At 46.1% G+C, this 22,756-nt stretch overlaps 1 protein-coding gene across 12 annotated transcripts in view; it reads right to left on the minus strand.

Annotated features, from left to right (window-relative positions):
- Positions 1–452: 452 nt before the first annotated feature.
- L3MBTL4 (L3MBTL histone methyl-lysine binding protein 4) overlaps positions 453–22,756 on the minus strand; it is a 449,613-nt gene continuing 427,309 nt past the window's right edge. For 9 of the 12 annotated variants that reach the window (XR_003724606.2, XR_013408124.1, XR_013408126.1 and 6 more), the window contains 3 exons: positions 15,227–15,396; positions 5,905–5,967; positions 453–2,145 (listed from right to left, as the gene is read on the minus strand). Coding sequence is in view for 8 of the 12 variants with exons in the window: in XM_015121580.3 (XP_014977066.3) it covers positions 1,978–2,145; positions 5,905–5,967; positions 15,227–15,396 (401 nt within the window). In the remaining 4 variants the exon portion in view is untranslated. Of the gene's footprint in view, positions 2,337–5,904; positions 5,968–15,226; positions 15,397–22,756 lie in introns of all 12 variants that reach the window. The other 3 variants (XR_013408125.1, XM_077974766.1, XM_077974765.1) reach the window with 1 other exon arrangement.

Raw genomic sequence — 22,756 nt, forward strand, 5'->3', positions numbered from 1 at the left:
GGTTGAGGTGCTTGAGTGACAATGTGGGGGTGTCTGGCAGGCAGCTAGATACCTGGATCAATCCCTTTCTGTCTGATCACACTGTCTCCTAGCAGCACAATAGTTCAACTCCATTTGACTTGGTGCTATCCAACCTGTCCGAGGCCCTTCTGTTGAAATGACATGTGTTAGATATACGAACAACAAATCTCAGGTCTTCCATGGAACCTATACAATAAGCAATTTTGAGGTTCTTATTCATTTTAAAAACTCCCATTTAATCTCTCAAATTATTAACATCTAAACCTGCTTTCCTTGGGAAATATATCCCAAGAAAGATAGCACTCAAAAATGGCTGACTTCCTTGCTAGCTAATGTGGGCAGAGTTACCTCTGTTCTTCCATGGCTAACAAAAAAACAGACTCCATGCTGTGGCATGGGCACAGGTCATAACAACATATGCATTAAGGTAGTGATGTATAAATTTTGTTTTCTCTCTTTATTATCATTTAAAATATATTAAAATTTTAACATGGCAGAAGCAGGAATTTTAACTGCACATGGCAGTCTACAAAAAGCAAAACAACAAACAAAACTCCACAGAAACAAAATTTACATCAACCAATAATATATTAAAATTTCATTTAGGTAAGGATCTAAAGAAATGTTATATATGCACACATCTTAGAGTTTATTTTCTTCAGTGAAAAAAAAATGTAAAGCTTGAGAAATTCTCCAAGCAGAATCAACTTTCTTAAACCTTAACATTCTTAATGAAGCAAGTGGACATAGAACCTCTTTTTAGAATCTATTCCCTCTTTCTCTCCACCCACAGATGGTGGCTCTCCACTGCCGGGAGAGCATTTATAGCTGTTCCTACTTGTAAAAGTAGTAACAAGTGTCAGAAAAGAGGTACTTGTCTTTCAAAACTGTGGGACTGATTCCACACAATTTAAGCCTCGGATACAATCACTTACAAAACACAAATAAAGCCTGACAACAAATCGGAATGTTTCAAACAAAGAATAGGTACCACGCTCCCTACTTTAGAGATCTTCCCTTTGAACAGTGTGTCTCCGTTTGTAAAGATGCACACAGCCCCAGATGTAATATAACACAGCTCCTTGTTACAGGGGTTCTGGCAGACTGCGGTGGAAATCAGTCAGTCCTGAAATGCCCTTCAGAGTGGGAGCAGGGAGGAGTTCTGTGCAGGTGAGGGTCTGGCCCACCAGCCACACCAGTGTTAGGACAGGGTCCCTTGAGGCCCCACTGATGGTGGAGGGTCCTCAGAAGGGTCTCTCCAGCTTTTGGAAGTGCCCACCTCGCCGTCCTCTTGTTAATCCTGGTCACACTCCTTTGTGGAGCCTCCAGGAAACCTTGGGAGCACAACCAAGGAATGGATAATGGAACAAAAAGGAGAATTAATGAATCATGAAAACATGTGCTTATTATTATTATTTTTTAGAGATTCACACTTTCCTGAGTAAAGTACACAAAAATCTCACGTGAAGTCTTTTGAAAGCACCAGGCCTCTAGGTCTTAGACTAGCTGTGCTTCATGGCAGATCTGAGCCAAGCTCGACGTTGTTCTGGTAAAAACATTAACAATGTATTCATGAACACTGCTTTTCTAATATTTTACCACTTGAGAGTGTTATGCTTGTAAATGGAAAATGGTTTCTTTTCTGGTGACGGAGAAGAATAAAGGTGGATGTGTGGGCTTCTTTGGTCTGTCTTGCAAACACATTAGAGCTGAACAGATCCCACCAAAGATAACAATGTTCATAAACCAAACCCACAGATGGGCCTAAGCCTCTGAATCATTGGCACTGGACCAGTCATCAAAATCCTCTAAACATATAAACAAATCACAGACACTTTAAAAAGTCCAGATTCAATGTGGATATGGCCATTGGACATTCACATCAAATTAATGTGCTCCACTTTTATTGCTGAGAGAGCGCAGCTCCTGGTGCCAGAGGAAGTTCAGGGAGCGCAATCATCCCTTGACTTCTTGGCCTGAGACAGTATCTTCTTCAGGGAGGTCCTGGGAATTCCTGAACATCAGGATAGAGTTGTAAATTTTCAGTGCTGGGCCCAGTTTGATCTTCATCACTTTGACAATGTCTATCTGTGTCAGAAGCAGGAAGGCTTTGCCATCAATCTGCTGCAAATATATAAATAGACACAAACAAAATTGTTTTGTCACGGAAGCCTGTTTACTCACCAGTAACACTTAGGTTCTGAGTGTGACGCGGAACCCGTCATAGCCTCCGTGTTGAGCTCACCAGTGAGAGAGAATGACAGCAGCTCTCACTTGGCTTAGTTACAACCATTGCTCCACTTCAGTTCTTTCTTCTAGAAATTTGAAGTGACATTTAAAAGGAGCTCACTCTGTTAAATACGAACTCAATATACATGATCTGTTCCTAGGCTAAGTTTCTATTGCTGTGTTTTAAAAAGGTTGGCTTGAATTTATATCAAGACCCTTAAAACCAAGTCAATCCCCAGGAATTTTTCCCAAGAGAATAACGTGCAATGTGTATACTCTAGTATTATTTATGATACTGAAATCTTGAAAGCAACCCAGTGTTCCCAATAACAGCAGAAATAAATAAGACTATAGTAAGAGTGGGCTACTATGCGGTCACCCCAAATCAAGTATCTATGAAACATTTAATGATTTAGGATTTTTTTTTATAGATCAGTAAACAACAGAACATGGTATATGATAGAGAAGAAATTCAGTTTTACTTTGTACAATTAAATATGCATGGCTGCATGTATACATATGCATATCTAAAATATTTGAAGTCTTTACACCAAATGTTAACAGAAATTATCTTTGGATGGTAGAATAGTGGTTAGTTTTTATTTAATCCTTTCAACTTTCCTGTATTTAAATTTTTAAAAGAATATATACCAGTATAAGCAAAAATACATACAAAATAAATGTTTTATTTATTAAACTTTGAAAATATATTTCAAAACTTGCACAGACTGATGTTTGGCTCAATATGAATAAGATCTGGGGCTCTGATGTATGGCATGGGTGGTAATGGAAAGAGTTAATTTGACTTTGGTAATCATCACACATTGTATATGTATATCAAATCATCACATTATATACCTTGAATATATTCAATCTTATTTTGACAATTAAATATTTTTAAATTAAAAAGATATTACAGCATGAACTGTAATAGCTTCCCTGAGACTCACAGGATGGCAGTGGCCACTGTGTAGGCTGCTTCCCCCAGCTCCTGGATGTCCCAGTGACCTCAGCACGACATCTGGGACTGCTGCAGCATCGCTGATTGACACAGCCTACCTCAGATGATTCCTAGCTCCAGAACCAAGAAGGCAGGAATGGGAGGGTTTTCTACGGAAACACTCTTCCACGAACTTAGCACTGTGGTTCTAAACCTTTTCAAATTTAATAATACAAACCCAAGCCAGTTGTGGTGGCTCATGTCTGTAATCCCAGCACTTTGGGAGCCCGACGTGGGCAGATCAATTGAGGTCACAAGTTTGAGAGCAGTCTGGCCAACATGGTGAGATACCCCCATCTCTACTGAAAATACAAAGATTAGCCAGGCGTGGTGGCATGTGCCTGTAGTCCCAGCTACTCAGGCAGGAGAATTGCTAGAACTCGGGAGGCAGAGGTTGCAGTGAGACACGATTGTCCCACTGCATTCCAGCCTGGGCAACAGATCAAGACTCCACCTCAGAAAAGAAGAAGGAGAAGGAGAAGGAGAAAGAAAGAAGAAAGAAGAGGAGGAGGAGGAGGAAGAGGAAGACGAAGAAGAAGAAGAAGGAGGCGGAGGAGGAGGGGGGAAGGGGGAAGGGAAACGGGAGGGGGAGGAGGAGAAGAAGGAGAAGGAGAAGGAGAAGGAGAAGGAGGGGGAGGGGGAGGGGGGAGGGGAAGGGGAAGGGGGAAGGGAAGGGGGAGGGGGAGGAGGAGAAGAAGGAGAAGGAGAAGGAGGGGGAGGGGGAGGAGGGGAAGGGGAAGGGGAAGGGGAAAGGGAAGGGGGAGGGGGAGGAGGAGGAGAAGGAGAAGGAGAAGGAGAAGGAGAAGGAGAATTCTGTAGTGTCAATGTCTCACTGATAGAATTTCCCTGGGACCCGAGGGGTAGGGTTTTAAAGTTTTAACATTTAAAAAAGGTTTTAAAATCTTTCTGTGCATTTATGATATATTGTCTGATAAGGATTCATCCATCTAGAGGAGGAAGCACTTTTCCCCTCGGAAAAGGCATTTTCCCCAAGGCAGAGGAGAGAGAATGAGCCTACATCCATACCCTGACCTGGCTCAGGTCCAGCATTTTCAGGCAAAAATTGCTGTCCAAATATAAGGTCCTAAGAATAAGGTCATGATGGTGATGATAACAGCTAACAGTTATGGAGCTATAATAATCTATTATATGGGTTTGATCCTCCTGATAACCCTGTAATATAGGAGAGGAAACCTGGAATTGCAAGCTTAATGACTTGCCCAAGCTCACACAGCTTCTAAGGGGCAAAGTTGGGATTTCGGGCAGGGCTTGTTGGAGCCCAGAGGAGACCCTCTGCTGTATACTGCTGCCTTTATTAAGCCCCTACTTTGGGACAAGAACAGGGCTCGGTGCTTCAAACATGATCATCCTAATCTTTAAGGGCCCCTCTCGTAAATCTGTGTTTTAGAGAGGAGGGATAAGAGGGGTTCAGCAATCTGTCTAAAGTGACAGTTCTGGTCAGTGAGTGCCAAATATAAACAAGTCAGCCTGCAAAGAGCCACTCCCTCTTCCCCTACGTGGACAGACTTGAGGACAAGGCGGGCCTTGGGCATCACTACCTGCATAGTGGACTGTATGTGTGAGCGCGGCCAACTATGCCCAAGCCATGCTGAGCTCAGGCAGAGGCAGGCGAACCCCACATGCAGCAGCTACCCACACTGAGACCATCTGACCTTGATGCTGTGTTCCTCTATTGTGCTTGGAGGCACAAAACTCAGTGAGCACTTCCCTTAACCCATGCATGCTCTGAACCTGAGAGAGGGAGAGGTGTGTACTGCCTTTCAGTTTCTACGAGGGTGGTTTTCTTGGAGAGTTCTAGAGCAACAACGGAGGCTCTGAGCTCTCAGATGGATATGAGCTGGAATCCGACTCTGCCCTTTTCTTGCTCTGCCTAACCTTCCTGGGCCTGAGCTTCTTCATCGGTAAGCTGCCATTGTAGAGTTGTCACAAGGATCAAAGGACAATGGTTGTAAAATGCTTCGCACCGTGCCTGGCACGTGGCAAGCCCCTGATACACCATCACTGGGATTAGTATGTGCATCATTCTGTGGCTGGCCCAGGCTCGTCCAGGGCTCCTGTAGCTACGGATACTAATTCCAGGAAATATGCGAAGCAGTTCAGTATGTTCCCAACCAAGACGGGGCAGAAGATAGAAACCCCCTAGAAGGATTTGGGGCTTCTCTGGAAGCAAATGCAGGGCAGGGATAGGTAGGAGGGTCCCATGCTGACTTTGGAGTAAACAAATCTCCTCCCTTTCCCAGGTGCAATCCCAAAGGAGGATTCCTGCCTTCCCCCAAATGGCTTCAAGCCACCAATGGAGAGGCCTCATGACACCGATAGGTAATAATTAATTATCTTGTTCATTTACTCTTCCAGCAGATAGTATATGTACTGAGCATGCTGTATGCACCAAGCACCATGGCATTCTGCAACAAAACCTAGCAAAATATAAGAGGACTGAAGGCAGAGACTGACCCCGCTTGGTCTCACACTGCAGAATTGGGCTCTATTCCTGCTGGATCTCCTTTCTCTTGCTGCCCCAAATTGTACTTATTTACACTTAAGTAAATGATAACAAAACACTTCTGGGTCTAGAAGTGTATATATATATATATATATATATACACACACATATACACACACGCATTTCTTACCTCTTTCTTAAAGCACTTGGCATGTTCTTCACAGCCCAGAAGAGACTGTACAAACTCAGCCACCTATAGTGCAAGATGAAAAGCCTAATTTAATACATGCACCTGAAATAATTTTAGGGTTGTAGTAATCCAACATTTAAGTAAAATATACTTAAAGTCTCTCAAACACTTGGGAATTAAATAGTAACTATCAAATTGCATTAGCATTTGTCAACTGAGAAATTAGACCAGCCCCCAGTATTTTTTCTGTCCTCTTATTACCGGACTGACCTGCACAGGGTTATGGTTATAATGATGACAGTAACAGCCTCCATATGTGAAGCTCTGGCATTCTGCAAGCTTCTGTATCTGATTCTCCTGACTCCCCTGTGGGGTCAGTGAGGGCGAGGCCAGTGGACTTGTGCAGCAGTTATCACAGCAACAGACAGGAGTGAGGACCTGCCCACTTGCCTTTAAAAGACCCAAAGGCAAGGCCTTCTCCTACTCATCTCTGTGGCCCGGTTCCTTACCTGGAGCCTGGTGAACCACAGGCAATCAGAGAATCTATGCGGAGCTGAACTCCCACATAAATGAAGAAGCTGAAGCCCAAAGAGGTTCAGCACTTACCCAGGGCCATACACGGTTGGTAAGTAGCAGGGACATTTTGGAATTCAGGTTTGCTATTTCTAGGCCCTACGTTTTGGAGAATCAGTCTCTTCATTTCAACTTCCCACCCTCACCATGCCCCCACATGCCCCCAAATATCCTTTTAACAAGAGAAAGCTCAGACAAAGATCTGGCTATCGGCTCAGGAAGCCACTGAGTGTTCCTAATAGATACCTTTGGGAAGCTGATTGAACAAACATGATAAAGGGTAGACTCCCAACATCAGAAATGACAGCTGGGTGGTCTGCACTACTGCCTAACTCCAGTCCTGTCGCAGCAGGGGATGAAAGGCAGGCTGGAGTGCAACAGTAAATGTCATCTCGGGAGGTGATACTTCTAGGGGAACTGTCTTGTTTGTTTTGTTTTGTTTGGCTCTCCGCTTCTTGTGTCAACCGAATTGTGGGTGCTGGCCCTTCTCCTCTCCCTGGTTTCATGGGGAAGGTTCTCGAGGCTGGATAGTGCAGTTTATCAACATGTCCCACCCTCAGAGAGCTCTGTGAGCACAGCCTCCCTCCCAGCCTCTCCAGGAGAAGTCGGCCGACGCTGCCCCTGATGGTGCAGGAGATAGCACCAGGTGTTTGCTGATCCCAGGTGACAGAGCAGTAAGGGCCAACTCCCACAGGGCGTACCCTAGGGCTGGACACCTGTGCCCCTCCTGAGCTCTGTCCCCTGTGGTCTCACAGCTATATATAGTCAGTGCAAATGTGAAGAGTTCAGAATATCTTCTTTTTAGGGGTGATCTGCACGTCCATGTCTGCTTTACTCACCCCTGGCGCTGCAAATACATTCTTGAGTCGTTTTACAATCTTCATATAAAGTTTGGAGTGATAAGGATTTAAAAAAAAAAAAAAAAGTTCCACACCAGCCATACTGCTGTCATGCAAGTTCCCCTCCAAGCCCCAGGAGCATCTGTGCTAGTGAGTGCCTCTGCTGGCCGGGCTCTCAGTATTATGAGCGAATTCACCCGAGAACCCGACACTGGCAATTCAGGTAGAGGAAGCCGAGTCTGTTTGCTGGGCTAATACAGTTTTCTTGTTCTAGGTGAGAAGGAAGCATGTAGAGCACGTGCTCAGTACTTGCTGGGAGCTAATGAAAGCTGTGGAATGCCACTGGTCAAGCTGCAGAGACAGGGCAACTGGGGCAGGTGATGGCAGTGGCAGTGCTGTTGGTGGCCCAGGACATGGAGAGTGGCCTGGCTCCGTCATTCACCAGACCACTCTGCTGGTCATATATACTCCAACCCTGCCTGTGTGTGAGGCCTCAGGCTGGCTGCTAGAAGAGCTGCCCTGGGAGCTTGTTGTGCTTGAATTTTCAATGAGTTGACTTGATTAGTGGTGGGAGGATTGAGGGGAACCGGGAGGACATGAAAGCGTATCACTCACTACAACATGTGGTCAAATGTGCTAACACCCTTGAGAAAGGTAGGAAGGCTATGGGTGTTAGGAAGGGACTCCACAAATCTTAGGTGGGACTTCAGAAAGGACATCAGGAAGAAGGGGGACCGTGAGAGGGTTACTGTTGGATGCACAGTATTTCCACTGTGGCGATTTGGGGTGGATGGGCGGGGGAAGAATTCTAGGCATAGAGAATCCCAGGAGCAAACCCCAAAGCAGGACAGCACAGGGCCAAAGGGCGGGTGTGAGGAGCTGGAGGAGTGCAGTTTGACTGAGCTGAGGAGTAGACAGGGAGTGGCGGGAAGTGGGGAGGGCCGCGTGGTTCCAGGTGTGGGTCTGTACTTCCTCCACAGCAGCGGGGAGCCCTAAGCCCTGGCACTCCACCCTGGCGGGACACTGGAGCTTTCACGCTGACTGTCGTCCAGGCCTCATGCCACACAGATGATAAATTAATGGAGCTGGATTGGGTCCAAGCACTGGGTAGATATTTTTAGAGCTTCCCAGTTGGTTCCAGTGTGCACTGAGGGCCGAGAACCACAGCGCTGCAGAAAGCTAGAGGAATGGTCCAGCAGGGTCTGGACGGACTTGTGCTGAGCCTCAGGGCTAGGCAGGGCAGGAATCAAAGATGAACACAGGAGAATGCTGTAAAGCCACGTTCCTCAACCTCAATACTGACACCTCGGTCCAGGTAACTTTTTGCTGTGAGGGCTGGCCTGGGTGTTGTGGGATGTTTAACGGCATCCCTGCCCTTTACTCACAAGGTGCCAGTAGCAAAGCCCCCTTCCCAGTTGTAACAACCAAAAATATGCCCAGATATTGCCAAATGCCCCTGGGGGCAACATTGCCGCAGTTCTTCTGCTGGGCTCACTTTTTCACAGGAAGGAGGGCTGAGTGTCGCAGGAGGAAATAATAGAGAAGAGGGACCAGTAACTAGCTAAGGAACCATGTTTTGTTGGATGTCCATCACTCACTGCAGTGGGAAAGCCACGTCAGCACAGGGACAGTGGTTTCCCCCACTGCTAGGGGAAAGGAGTGGTTGGTTGGAAACATGGTCTCTTTTCCATACTTGTTCAAAGGACCGTTCACAGCAGAAGTGTTGCAAGTGGCTTTGACGGTTTGCCTATGTTTAACTGTCCTTTTCTGGGCAAACAAAAAAAAGACCACAGTCTTCCTTCTCAGTATCATTGGCCAAGAAATCATTGTCAATGTATGAAAGGTAAATTGGATTTTTTTTAAAGGAAATAAATAACGTGTTAAACCAAAGCATCAACAGAGCAGACGCGGCCCTGCCCCGAGGTGGCCTCTGCCTGGCCTGCAAGCAGCACTTGCCACCTCCACCTCATCCTCCACCCGGCCACCCTCCTCAGCTTCACACTCCTCCGAAAGGCTCTGCCATTTTGGAAAGAGATTCCCATTCGATTCAGTTTATCTCTTCTTTTTCCAAAATAAGGAACAAGTTCCATGAACTCTATTAAGCAGACTTCTCTGGCCAAGAATTTTAAAATATGCAAAGGCCTTGATTCAGTATTATTAGTTGGTAATTACTTCACCTACAAATAAATCGTATTTTGAGCTTTCATAGAAAGCTTTGCTACAGATTTTCTCAATGAAAGCGGTGAGTTTTAGCATAGAATAGAGTAACATCAAGAAGTTTCCCTTTCATTCTCCCATTAAAAGAGAGAGATATTTTTTCTTCACATTTGTGGAAAATGTGGACAGCTGTCCAGAGGCGCATAACCTCTGCGAAAGACGAAATGACCATCCACTTGCCCTGCACCCATAGAAGCCATAGCAGTGGGGTCACCTGGTTTTTCAAAGGGGGTGATCACACTGTTGGAGCCCAGTGGGTGGCCTGGGCCTTGGCTTTGGCTCTGGGCAGCGCCTGGTGGTGTGGGGGGCTGCCACGCGGGTGTCTCCCCTTGGTCTTGACTCTGGGAAGTGCCCCCCACAGTGCTGTGACCACTGACACACCAGCACTTCCCACATTCTCAGGCACACAGTGTCCTACAGCTAAAATCCTTGCTTTGTTTTGGAAGGACACTGAGAAAGTTAATTCTAAGTATGAGACAGCAGTTTGGGGAAACTAGGAGGGATGACACTGCCCAGGCTTTGAGAGGAGCCCATCCCGCCAGCCGACCTCACTTCCCCCACGACCTACTTTCCCTGGCATCGTCGCTGGAGCCCAGCAGGCCTCGTGTTCTTCCGTGGAGCTGCTGCTGCTTTAAATCTTTCCAAATGCCGGTGTTCTCTATCTCGCTGAGCCTGTAGATATGTGCCGGACTATACCGGCTAATCGTCCACTGGGGACCCTGTTGCCAGCCTGGGTCTTATTTTTTAACAGCAGAGTTTATTTGCCCTTTTTTTTTTAAGGGCTCAATTGTATAAGGCTGCTCTGCTTAGTTAGCAGTACCCTGAATTTTTCAAAAGCACCCCTTCCTGTGTCAAGGCTGCTTTTAAAGTGACTGCCATCTTTTAAAGTTAATGAACATTTAGGGAGCACTTGGTTGAGGCTAGAGCAATTTATATGTGGTGCTTTAAGAAGTATTTTTTAATAAGAGAAATAAAAGTACCCATACGTGCACCAGGCTTACCTGAGTCATACCGGGGGTGGTAAATGAGCACACCACATATCATGCCCTGCCTGCCTCCGTGTGCCTAGACATATATACCTGGCAGAATCAGGGAACAGACTACATAAAACCCACCTGCCTATTCATTCATGAACTCATTTACTCACTCGAACATTTGTCAAACCCTCTTCTGTGCAAGATGCTTTGCAATAAGATAGCAAAAGATTAAAAGATATAAAAATATATGAAACTATACTAGTCCCTACTCGTAAAAGCTTATGCTCTTGTACGGGATATTTTCATGATCCAGAATAAGACATATACTTTACATCTCCATAACTTATCACGTGCACACACCCACACACATCCCTCACCGAAGTTTAGCAAAGCAACAACCCTTATTACCTATGATGTGCTCTCATCTTGTCTGGTCTTTCGTTTTATAACCACTAAATTGACTTCCCAGCCTATCTGCGCTTTGAAAAGCACTGCTCTTGGAGAGACAGCCACAGTAACAAAGGAGTTAAGAGGCAGCTCACAGCTCTGTGGAGTGTTACAAAGGCCCCGCGCTGGCCTCTCTTCACAGGTGGCATTAGCAGAGCAGAGGTCTTCCTCCCGGGCCAGGAAGGCAGACAAAGAGGCTGTGCTTTCACCTCACCTTCTGCTGCAGACACCCGTGTTAACTCTTCCTGAGGGATGCCCAGTTCATTCCAACACACCCCGTCCCCGGTTGTGGAGGCTCCTCTCTGAAACGCCCAGTGCCGACAAAGCACAAAAGCAGCCCTGGGCCCCCACCAGTCCAGCTCAGCCCTGAACTGCCTTTCACATCATTGCTGCCCTGCTCATCATTTTTACTGTGCCTTCTCTAAGCAGCCCTACGCTCAGCTGTGGGTAGGTACTCACCGGGGGCCCCTAAGTGGCTCCCTTATTGTCGAAGACACAGCAATCACAAAGCCCCCATTTTCAACCCATCAGAGATGATTCCTGAGGACCTATGTTGGTACTGGGAAATGTGCTGTAGTGTGTGAGGACATGGAAAGAAATTTAGGATGTGGTCCTTGTCCTCAGGGCATCTAGTTGGGGAGACAGCAAGACTGAGTTATGCTCAACAGTAGGGAACCATGAAAAGAGTTTTCCGTGGAATGAGTCCCTGACGGAAGTCAGCGTTATGGAAGCAGCAGGAGCAGGAGCGTTGCATGCGAGGCACTTAGCCTTTCCCATGGCTGATATTTTAAATCTAGAAAAGTTCTAAGGCCTCTCCGAGCAGCAAGGGCTGAGATTCCACCTGCACCCACAACAGAGAACTAAGGACCAGGGCTCTCATCTTCCTAACAGCTTCTCTTTCTCTGGTCTTCCTTCTGAGAGCTTCCCTGTCCTAATGACACTTTCACCTAGACCAGCTACTTCCCTTGAATCACCTCCCAGTCTCGTCTGTTAAGTGCCATACTTGAAATCTGTCCAATCAGAGCTCCCTCCCATTTCCTAGTCACTGCTAATGTCCCTAACAGTGGTGTCTGTTCTTATTGCATAAAGGCATCCCTGAGAAGTTAATAAAATCTCTGGCCCTTATCCATTAAAAGTACATATACTGTACACAATTTTTCCAAATTCTTTGAGGCACAACTCCACGAACCCAGCCTCAAAACCTGACCAGCTCTGACACCCGTCCTGCTGCACCATATGCTCTGGCTTCATCTTCCCCTGACACCTGGCGTCCAGGGACTCTCTGGAAGTCAGAGCCCCTTTGCAGCCCCTCCTCCCTCCTTCTAACTGGGGCCCTGCCGACCCATCCTCACCCTAACTCTGGACACTCACACCCTTGGGAAATGCCCCTTGGTACCCTCTGGCTGCAGCCTTTAAGGGCAACCATCTTGAGTTTATGTCCACTGGGACGTCTCTATATCCACCACTGTGATTCACAGGGACTGCTAATCGTGAGTCACAGGTCCAATAATGAAGTCACCATGTTATCCTCCTGCTCCCAAACTGGACTCTGTCCCCAAATTTCACTTCTAATAGCACACTCTTTCCCCATTCTTTCAGATGAACTCTTTGGGGCCTTTCAGCTCTCACATATTATTACCCCAATTAAGTACTAAACTGTTTAGCGCCGAGACTATAAACGGAATCGCATTTGGTGCATCTCGCTTTTTCTTCTTCTATGTCTAATCTACCTCCCTGTGCTACTGCCTGTGCCTTTGAAATGTCTATTGAATCTGGGTTCTTTGGTTGGCAGCGCCCCACCTAGGCCCTGATGGTTCCACTTCCTGGGTGTCTCCTTCTCCTCCGCCCTTCTCACCTTACTCTCTACAGATCTCTGCAATTCTCATCTTCCTGAAACACCATCTTCACAAAGTGACTTTCCGCACAAGAACCCAGAATGACTCTGTCCAGCAGACTGTGGGCTGTGCACACCCTCTGCCCCGCCCCTGAGGCCTTCCACAGCAGGCCCATCTCCCGCTCCTGGGTCCCTTTCCTCTGTGCCTGGGGCCACCGTGAGCATGGTGGGCAGGAGGTCAGCTCATGGCCTGGTTCTGACTGTGTGGCCTGATGCCAGTCACTTCATCTCTGGGTATCTCAACTTCCCCATGAATAAAATGGGCAAGTGAGTATCTGCCTTCCTGTCATTATATTCACATAGCTGGTTTAGCATGATTAATGACCGCACAGGGCGTGGTGCGTGTCTGCCATCACTAAGTCTGTGAAACTCACTTCCATGCAACCTCCTCTGTTTCCCCGTCAACTGAAATGGCTTCCCTTCTTTTTTCTGATTAGATACATTCCACTTTTGTTCAAAATTTAGGCCACCATTGATTTCCTTGTCATTCAACATTCATTCAACAAACATTTACTGGGTGTCTACTAACTTCCGGGTGTAGTGAGGGGTTCTCAAGATGTCATGCCTAGTGAGTGCGGGGTCAGGCCAGAGTGTGGATGTCCTGCCAAAGGTGACCTCTGGCTCAGACCGAGGATCCACAGGAGGCGGAAGAGAGCATGGAGCCCCAGACTGCTGCTGGCAGTGGTCTGAGTGGGAGAAGGCAGGACGTGTGAGTATGAGAACAGGCTGGGGCAGCAGGACTCCCTGGGGCAGGAGGGGAGGGCAAGAATGGCAGGGCAGGCAAGGGCGGAAGGGAGGACTTCACAGAGGGTGAAGGGTGCCAGGGGGAGCCAGGGATTGTTGTAAGCTGGGCAGAGACATGCCCAGAATTCTGCCTTCTCCACCACATTCCTCACGATCAGAACTCTGTCACTCTGCACACGCAGGTGGGAGTGGAACTGAGGCTGGGATCTGGCGCTGCTCTCCCCAGGGCATCCTTCTGTGCTGGGCAGCGACAATGCCAGGGGCCACGAGCCCAGCAACAAAGAGGGCAGAGGAGACACTCTCAGTCTTACTTTAAAAAGGTGGCACTTCAAATGAATGGCTCCAATTTCTGGGTGGGCGTTGGCCCGCCTGTTCCTTGGCCCAAGGCTGGGAAGGCGGGCTTAAACCAAGATTAAGTTGACTGCAGTGAGTGCTCCAGGAACATTGTGTGTCTAATTTAACTGCAGCTGTAGCTCTAATCTTGCCCTCAGAGTGACCCAGGATTTTCCTTCTTTTAAAAAACAATTTAAGGCCTGACTAGTGAAAACAGTATCCTTATCAAAAGGAATTACAGGTAAGAGGTACATTCCTTAAATAATACCACCTTAAATATGAAGCGTTTCTACAGCATTATTGTAAAGCAATGGGGCTTAACTGATCCTTATTAATAACCATTACTGAAGCCAGGCAAGGTGGCTCCTGCACATAACCCCAGTGCTTTGGGAGGCTGAGGTGGGAGAATTGTTTGAGGCCAGGAGTTCAAGACTAGCATGGGCAACATAGTGAGACCCCCGTATCCACAAAACAAAACAAAAAAATAGCTAGGTGTGGTGGCACATGCTTATAGACCCAGCTACTCAGAAGGCTGAGGTGGGAGGATCACTTGAGTCCAGGAGTTCAAGGCTGCAGTGAGCTATGATCATGCCACTACACTCCAGCCTGGGTAACAGAGCAAGACCCTGTCTCTAAATAAAATAAGATAAAATGTAAAATAATCAATATTGTAAGGAATGTTTATATTGAAATCTGATCCAACTTGTGCCCTCTGTGCAGCTTCTCATGTAACGTTGTGACCAAATATACTTTATAAATGAACCAAAGGTGGGCCTGCTCATCTTGTAGCTTTAGAGGAGCAAACCTGCAGCAGGGCCCTTCTCTGCCATGAGTGTGCCTGGATCCCACGAGACCACAGGGCAACTGGCAAATAGATCCTTGAGGTGCAGGATGTCCTGGGCTGGGCACCTCTCCCAGAGCACACGTGGCTGGGATGCAAGCCTCAGATGCTTGCACATTTGTGCTTCCCCAAATTAAATCTGTGATGTGGAATTGGAGGCTTAAGCCTCTCTGCTTGAATTAGCCCCAGCTGATGGCTCTGGGGCTCGGGGGGCACTGGAATAAGGCTGCAGAGGGGAGGTACAAAACCATCTGGGCAAGTGGCGGGCTTTCCTCATCTCCTCAAAACCATGCCTGGCTTCTCCCTCTAATTTGGGTTTTAAAGTGTATATGGCGGATGCAATGCCTAAGAGAAAAAGGGCGCTGTCCCAGACATTAGAGAATGGTCAGTGGGCACCTTCTGCCTATTTCTTAGCAGCAGGCACACCCCAGCCCTGGACTCCAGCAGCTCCACTCACCTCATCCACAGTCCATCGTGCCACTTGGCTGGCCCGGATGTCGGCCACGCCTGGAAGCAGCTTGCAGTGTTGCTCCCTGCCAAGGGGAAGGTCCCGAAAAGGGTGGGCTGACACCGTGGACATGAACACTGACTGGTGAAGTGCCTGCTGCGCCTGCTCCGCTGAGTATTCTGCAAGAGAGGTGGGGTGGGGCGAGGCTCTGGTTCCCAGAGAGCAAGCACTGCTGCGTCAGCCCCACAGTCCAGAGGGCCCAAGTCAGGGCAGGGAAAGTGCCGACACCACCAGAACCCGTGTCTTCTGATCGTACAGCATCACCCCCACGCATACCCTATGCCTCCAGTCTGTTTTTGAGCAGTGGTCATAGAAGACATATGTTACCCATGCCTAGAAGACTGCGGCTGTGTTTCAGCCACATTCAAATAATCTCTGTGAGACGCTGTTTGATGGTCACTTGTCACTGCCACTGGCTTCTCTCTCCTTAAATTAGGAGTCAGAGGAATCAAAGAACCATGCAGAATTTGACTACTAAGCAGACTGGCACACTGAACCATCTGGGATGTGTATGCGCACAAAGAATAATTTCTTCCTGGAAGCGGCCTCATGAGTCTCTAAAGACAGAGTGAGCCTCAGTCCACATCTGGCTTTATAAATCCCCTGAGAGATACTGAACATGACATGTAGCAAGGGTCCCCATGAGAAGCTGGGTGATACCAGCTGCTGCTGCTGCAGATCCCCAGCAGTGCACCATGACCTCACCTGGGGTGACATCCTGTGGCAGCCAGGGGCTTTGGAAAGCAGCGGAAGCTGAGACATGACCTCCCTAACACAGGCACTCTTAGATGCGGTGCTCTTTTCTGAGCAGCTCTGCATGTACCATGGTTTTAAGGTACAAAGGACAATGGCTGTTTGGTTGCACAAGATTGGCTGCTGCAACCAAGGAGTGAGACTTTAACGGGATCTCCGTGCATTTCAGCCCTGTGCTTATAAACAGCCTTCTGTGCTGGTTTCCTGTCTTCAAGAGTGACTGTACTCTTTTTTTGCTAATTATTTTTTTTATTTTTTAAATTTATTTATTATTATTATTATACTTTAAGTTCTCGGGTACATGTGCATAACGTGTAGGTTTGTTACATATGTATACTTGTGCCATGTTGGTGTGCTGCCCCATCAACTCGTCAGCACCCATCAACTCGTCATTTACATCAGGTATAACTCCCAATACAATCCCTCCCCACTCCCCCCTCCCCATGATAGGCCCCGGTGTGTGATGTTCCCCTTCCCGAGTCCAGGTGATCTCATTGTTCAGTTCCCACCTATGAGTGAGAACATGCGGTGTTTGGTTTTCTGTTCTTGTGATAGTTTGCTAAGAATGATGGTTTCCAGCTGCATCCATGTCCCTACAAAGGACACAAACTCATCCTTTTTATGGCTGCATAGTATTCCATGGTGTATATGTGCCACATTTTCTTAATCCAGTCTGAAGAGTGACTGTACTCTTACATTACATCCCAACATTTAAGGAAAAGGCGTGGGTCTCAATTCCCTAATTATTTAGCTTAAATCTACAAATGGATAAGGAGCAAAAATATTATAGAGATTTCAGAGAAAACCAATGCCTTTATAATGACATCTTTTAAGACACTTTCAACACACATTAGCAAAATAAAACTGCTGATATTAGAAGAGACTTTGAAAAGATCGCAAAAGGAAATGTTTGAAGCCCTCCAGAAGTCTACCTCTTGTAATGCAAAGAGAAGGTTAAATAAGCAGTAGCCACATAATTTAGGGTCTATTATGATGGTTTTTGTTTTACTAACAGAATCTGAAAAACCATTATGCAAATATTTCCACCTCAAATTAATTACAGCTTTTAGTAGGTGAGGCTGACCTGCATGGTCACAGTCGCATATACTCATTAGTATTCAGAAAGGTTCTAAACTATGAGCGAGCTTGTCCATCACTGGGCTTCTCTGTGCAATACGACTCTCGTGGATCGGAACAGACATCCTCATATTTAACAGTGCTTGCTGTCTACACAGATAAAGAGGCAGCAAAATTACCAGGTTCTCCCCAATTCTTATGCTCCAGGTGCAAGCAGCAGCAAATTCATCTTGAACTGCTGATTGTCCAACACTGACCTTTTTAGCATGTAAATAGGTTACCTCTTCTGTGTAGTTCAGACAACAGTACGTAAGCCTGCAGGTTCTGAAAGGAAACCTCACATCTTCCTTGCAAAGGCAGTATGTTGGCAAATATGAATGGTTTTTAATGAAGTTGTCAGGCTGGACAAGGGACATGTACAAAACAAGCCCTTGAAACCTGGAGTGGGAACGTCACAGGGTCAGTCTGAAGTTGCAGTGACACAGAAATGATCCAAGGGCTTTGCTGGGAAGCCAGCAGTTAAAGCCCTGCACTCTTAGGGATTAAGACCTGGGCCAAAACTGGGCTTTATTCTGGAAAAGAATAACCACATCACTCAATCAGTTGTTTTTGCTGAAATAGTGTGGAGTTAAACCCAACATATATGTATCTCAAACTCATGCCCTGGGGAAATTAATCATGCATAGTTTCAAAATATATAGGACTCTGAAAAGACACAGTGAATGAATCTTATATACTGGAAGAATAAATATGTCAAGTGATGCTGATTAGATTTCTGTGATTCCCAAATGAAGGCTGAAGTCATTAAAAATGTAAAAGAAAAGAAGACACAAAACTCGGAAATCTGTGTGCTCCCCAGCAAGAAAATTTCCCACACCATGATTCTGGAAGCAAATTATCTGCTTTGAGTGCCGGGGCAGACTCTTGGAAAGACACCTAATGTGTGGCTGAATAGTCCAGGGGCTCCTCAGTCCACTGCTTGCCACTCTCAGGGCTGGTTCTGGGCTCTGGAAGATGACAGATGGCGACTTCCGTTAGTCCAAGTAGCAAGATGGCCTTTAGGTCACAACGAAAGAGATGGAGTTCTAGCTTTATGCTGTGCATTTGAACTCAGGCTGGCTTTATATTATCTGTGGCTTTTGAATACAGTTGTGTCCCTATTAAATCAACCTGTGTCCTGTGTCCCTATTAAATCAAACTATTTGAAGGGAAGCCTGAATAAAACTGAATTTGGGAGTGCAGGAATGCTGTGGGGAATAGGCTCTATATGCCAAAGGGAGTCCCACGTGGGTGGTGGGGAAAGACTTGCAGGCACTTGCTGGGCTGTGGATCCCCTACCTGGGGTTCAGAGTTTTCACTGGCCATAAGGGCTTGTGTCTGTTTATCAGCAACCTCAAGTTCTGCAAAATTCTTGCCAGAATCTGTTATATGCTGAACACAGATAATGTTTACTATTATCAACTTTACTGTATCAATTGTACATCATGAGACAGAAAGTTCGAAAGTTGAGCATTTGAAAACTCAAAAAGACTTGAGTTGGTCTAGGGAGGGAGTCCCTGGATAGGGAATCTGGAATAACCATTCTGTCATCTCTAAGACATGCCTGGAGGTGACAGTGTGTGTCATGCAGGGCTGCTGTGAGGGAAAAGGAGAAGTTGCAGAAGGTGCTTAGCAAGGTCCCCAGCGTGTCGTGAACACTCAGTGGCAGGTAATACTTTAACTGCGATCTGCAAACCTCTTGAGGTCAGGATTGATAAAGGGAAGCGGCCTTATTCTAAATTAACACAATGCAAGACTAGTTTGCATTTGGGGAGTGTTTCGTGGGGGCTGTTTTGCCTTCTTTGTACCCTTTAGCAGGTCTAATGTCTTCTACAGCGGATGATTTTGGGGTGGGATAGTCAGGTCTAGCTGAAAAAATGCTTGTGTGTACTTGCCTCAGGAGCTCTGTGGCCTAGTGATCTCCCTACATAACAGCTGAGTGACCTGGGATGAGGTACTTAATTTCTACATATCAAGGTTTTCTAACTCTAAAATGGGGTAATAGGAGGGGAACAAAAAAGGAGAATAGAATAGAATAGGACGGAGTAAGAGCAAAACTTATACCTCATTGAGTTGCTGCGATTTGGACAGCTCCTGGTACATAACGTGTTCAACACATGTCAGATATTATATTATTGTTATAAGTTATAAAGGTATTTTAAGTTGTAATGATAGTGAATGTGGGGACATACACCACTTCCAAAGTCAGTGTGAAACTTACGAAATGTGAAATCCAGACTGAGATTCAGGGTCTTGAGGGCCGTGTTCAGGTTTCACACCTGAGTGGTCCTGGAATGACCAGCAGCGGCCACTGAAATCATTTGCAGAAGTCCTAGTGGAAGGAAGTGAGATCTGCCACTGCGGGGGGCACATCTGCTTCCCAGGCAGCCTGTTGCCGATGTGTGGCAACTGTGTCAGATGCTAAAATGCTCTTGGCCTGCCAGCTTAGAAAGTATGTGGCTCTTGACAGCCTTTTAAAATTTAGGGTGATTTGCATTATTTTAAATTCTGTGCATAAAATTAGACTTTTGAAAATATCCACTTAAAATTTGCATAAATTTTTGTAATATGCGAACACACTGATTTTAACTTTTTTTTACAAAGCCCAGCGTGATTTATGTCACATCAGATACTCACTAAAAAGTTGTTAATAAATTAAAGAACATAAGCTGATAATGAAGGCATGTACTCTTCCCGGAAACCATTCTCATCGAATGAGAAGGATCAGATTCTTCTCTCTTGGGGCACTTTGGGTAAATGGAGACTTCCAGATTTGATAAGGATGTTTGCCATAATAACAGGGCAGAAGGATCATTTGTGTACTTCATCCACCACAGCAGGCATCACAGCCCTGTTTCCACCTAACACAGCTGAGGGACATGAGATGCTTCCCAGTTGCATGACCTCACTGCCGTCATGACTCCTACCCAGCTCCCCTAAAAGTCAGCCAAGGAAATTCAGCCTGCAAAAGCAGCCTTCCTACTGGAGGTTTTAACATTCTAATTAATCAAAATGTCCTCTGCACCAGAAAATGAAATGTATATGTAATACTGCCTTTGCCTCTAACACCAGTGTGACAATAAATAAAGGTATCCTTACGTGTAGGATGCCTTCTCCTTCCAGAAAATGGAGTACATAAAACTTGTAACTTCAGTGGTTTGTCATTGAGGGGTTTGGTTGAAAGAATTGTTTTGCTACCATTTTTCTTGCTGTGGGTAGTGTTTCTTTTGGATTTTATGGCCTTCAAAAAAACATATGATGAAGTGTTTAATGATTTCATTTAAGGTGCTTAGAGATGTACTGCACCCTCAAGTTTCCAAGGCCAATATGTTCAGCTCTGTGTCCAGCTGCAGGGTCCCAAGGGGCCCTGGACCATAGCACTGGAAGACTTGTCTGTGGATCTTGAGTCCAGCAACAGTTAGAGAGGAGTAACCCTCTGTGGATCTTAAGTGCAGCAACAGTTAGAGAGGAGTAACCCATCTCCAAAGAAAAGTCATTGCCCTTCCTGCAGAGGCAATAAACACCACACTGGAATCCAGTTGATTCCCTGATGAGATGCAAGTCTACTGGTAAGTCTATCTGCCGTTAAAAGTCAGAACGCCACAGCCAGGGGAAGGTCAATCTTTTCCAGAGTGCCTGAAACAGCCAGACCAGCCAGTTGTGGACAGCACGTGACCTAGGGCTGCCTTTCCAGTGAAATGACTAAGCAGACTTGCGATACGAGGCACAGCACTGTCTGCTTCCCATTCCACAGATTAAAAAGAAAAGTATTCAGTCAGGTGCAGTGGTCACACCTGTAATTTCAGCACTTTGGGAGGCCAAGGCGGGAGAATTGCTTGAGGTCAGGAGTTCAAGACCAGACTTGACACACAGTGAGACTCTGTCTCTATAAAAAAGAAAAAATTAGCTGGGCATGGTGACATGCACCTGTAGTCTTGGCTACTTGGGAGGCTGAGGCAGGAGGATCACTTGAGTTCAGGAGGTTGAAGCTGCAATGAGTTATGATCATACCACTGCACCCCAGTTTGGGCAACAGAGAGAGACCCTGTCTCTATTTAAAAAAAAAAAAAAAGAAGAAAAGTTTTTAGAGACTAAAGGATTTTAATTTGTCTGAAAATAACATAAAGGTAGGTCCCTGATTTCTTCCCTGCCCTCTCACTCATCCTTCCCACTTCTGCTCTACCCTGACAAATGAGAAGGAAAATCCTTCATGGAAATGTTCTTTAAAAATATGGCTGTTTCTTCACAAAAGCCTCACAAAACAAAACTGAAGCAAGTGAGTCATAAATGGTAAACCACAGTCTGCATGACTGGGCCTTGAGTTATTTTTAATCCCACTAAAAACGGAGACCCGTTTCACAAGTAACCTTTTCTTCAATGAAAGGGGTAGCAGTTCTACTGTGTTCTCTGCTGCAAAAAGGAGGAAGTAAAAAAATAATGCAGTCAGTCCCCAAATCCAATTATGTGATTGCTCTTACCCACTGTGTAATCTGTGACAGTCACCGACCAAGTCCTATCAATTCATCTGGCACTGACTGAGAAGTTACTCCATCCAGGCCCTGTGCTCCCATAGTGACTTCCGCTGGAGAAGTAAGGAAATGTTCAGAGATGGCTTTTCACCTGGGAACGTTGTTTTCTTCCCACGGTCACCTGTTCTCATGCCCTGCGTACTGAACATGTTTGGAGCTGCCATTTCTCAGCTGCACCTTCTTCTCTTGATTTCGATGCTTCTGAGTCTGCTCAGTCCCTCTTCATTTCCATGTCTTTATCCCCAAAACAAAAGTAAAAAGCAGAACAGGAGAGGCCTCACCATGATGGGCAAGACAACTGTCTATTTCCGTTGGGAACAGGAGCTCCTCAGGAACGCTCGTGTCTCTGACAGCAGGCACTCAGCACGTGCTGTTTCTTAGATGCCAAGTCATATTGCTCCTCAGACATCGGCATGGCCTGTCTGCTGCGCCGTCTTCTGTTTCTCATACCCTTATTACTTAGAATTCATACATGGATATCTGCAGAGTGTTTTCTAATTTTAGCTATTGGTCTTCCCTCATCACAAACAGTCTCTTCATCAATTTTACATAAATATGGGAGATGAAGCACACAAGAGTGAGAGATTGGCCACTGCCTAGTGGGCTATCAAGAGGCTTAGAAGTTGAATGAAGAGCCTTGGATGTCCCAGATCTGCGTAGTGTCCAGTAACAGTAGCCACTAGCCACACTACAGAGCACCTGAAATGTGAAGCATGCGAACTGAGATGTGCTACAGTACCTCCTGTATTTTGATTACTTAGTAGCAAAAAACAGAATGTAAAATATCTCCTTAATAATTTTTTGAATCTTGATTTACATGTTGAAATGATGTTTTGGATCTATTGGGTGAAATAGAATATGCCGTCAAAACTAATTTTACTTGTTTCTTCTGATTACGTTAAATATGGCCAGTAGAAACTTTCAAACTCCCTAAGTGGCCAGCATTCTGTTTCTACTGGGACAGCGCATGTCCAGAAGAGTACTGAGCCCATGGCCTCTTACCAGCTCCACCTGGGGCGCAGGAAGAGGCTGGGTGGCTGGATCCAATTCACATGACTCTTGTGGAGTTATGATAACAGGG

This window comes from Macaca mulatta, chromosome 18 (genome assembly GCF_049350105.2).
Source record: "Macaca mulatta isolate MMU2019108-1 chromosome 18, T2T-MMU8v2.0, whole genome shotgun sequence".
NCBI lineage: Eukaryota > Metazoa > Chordata > Mammalia > Primates > Cercopithecidae > Macaca > Macaca mulatta.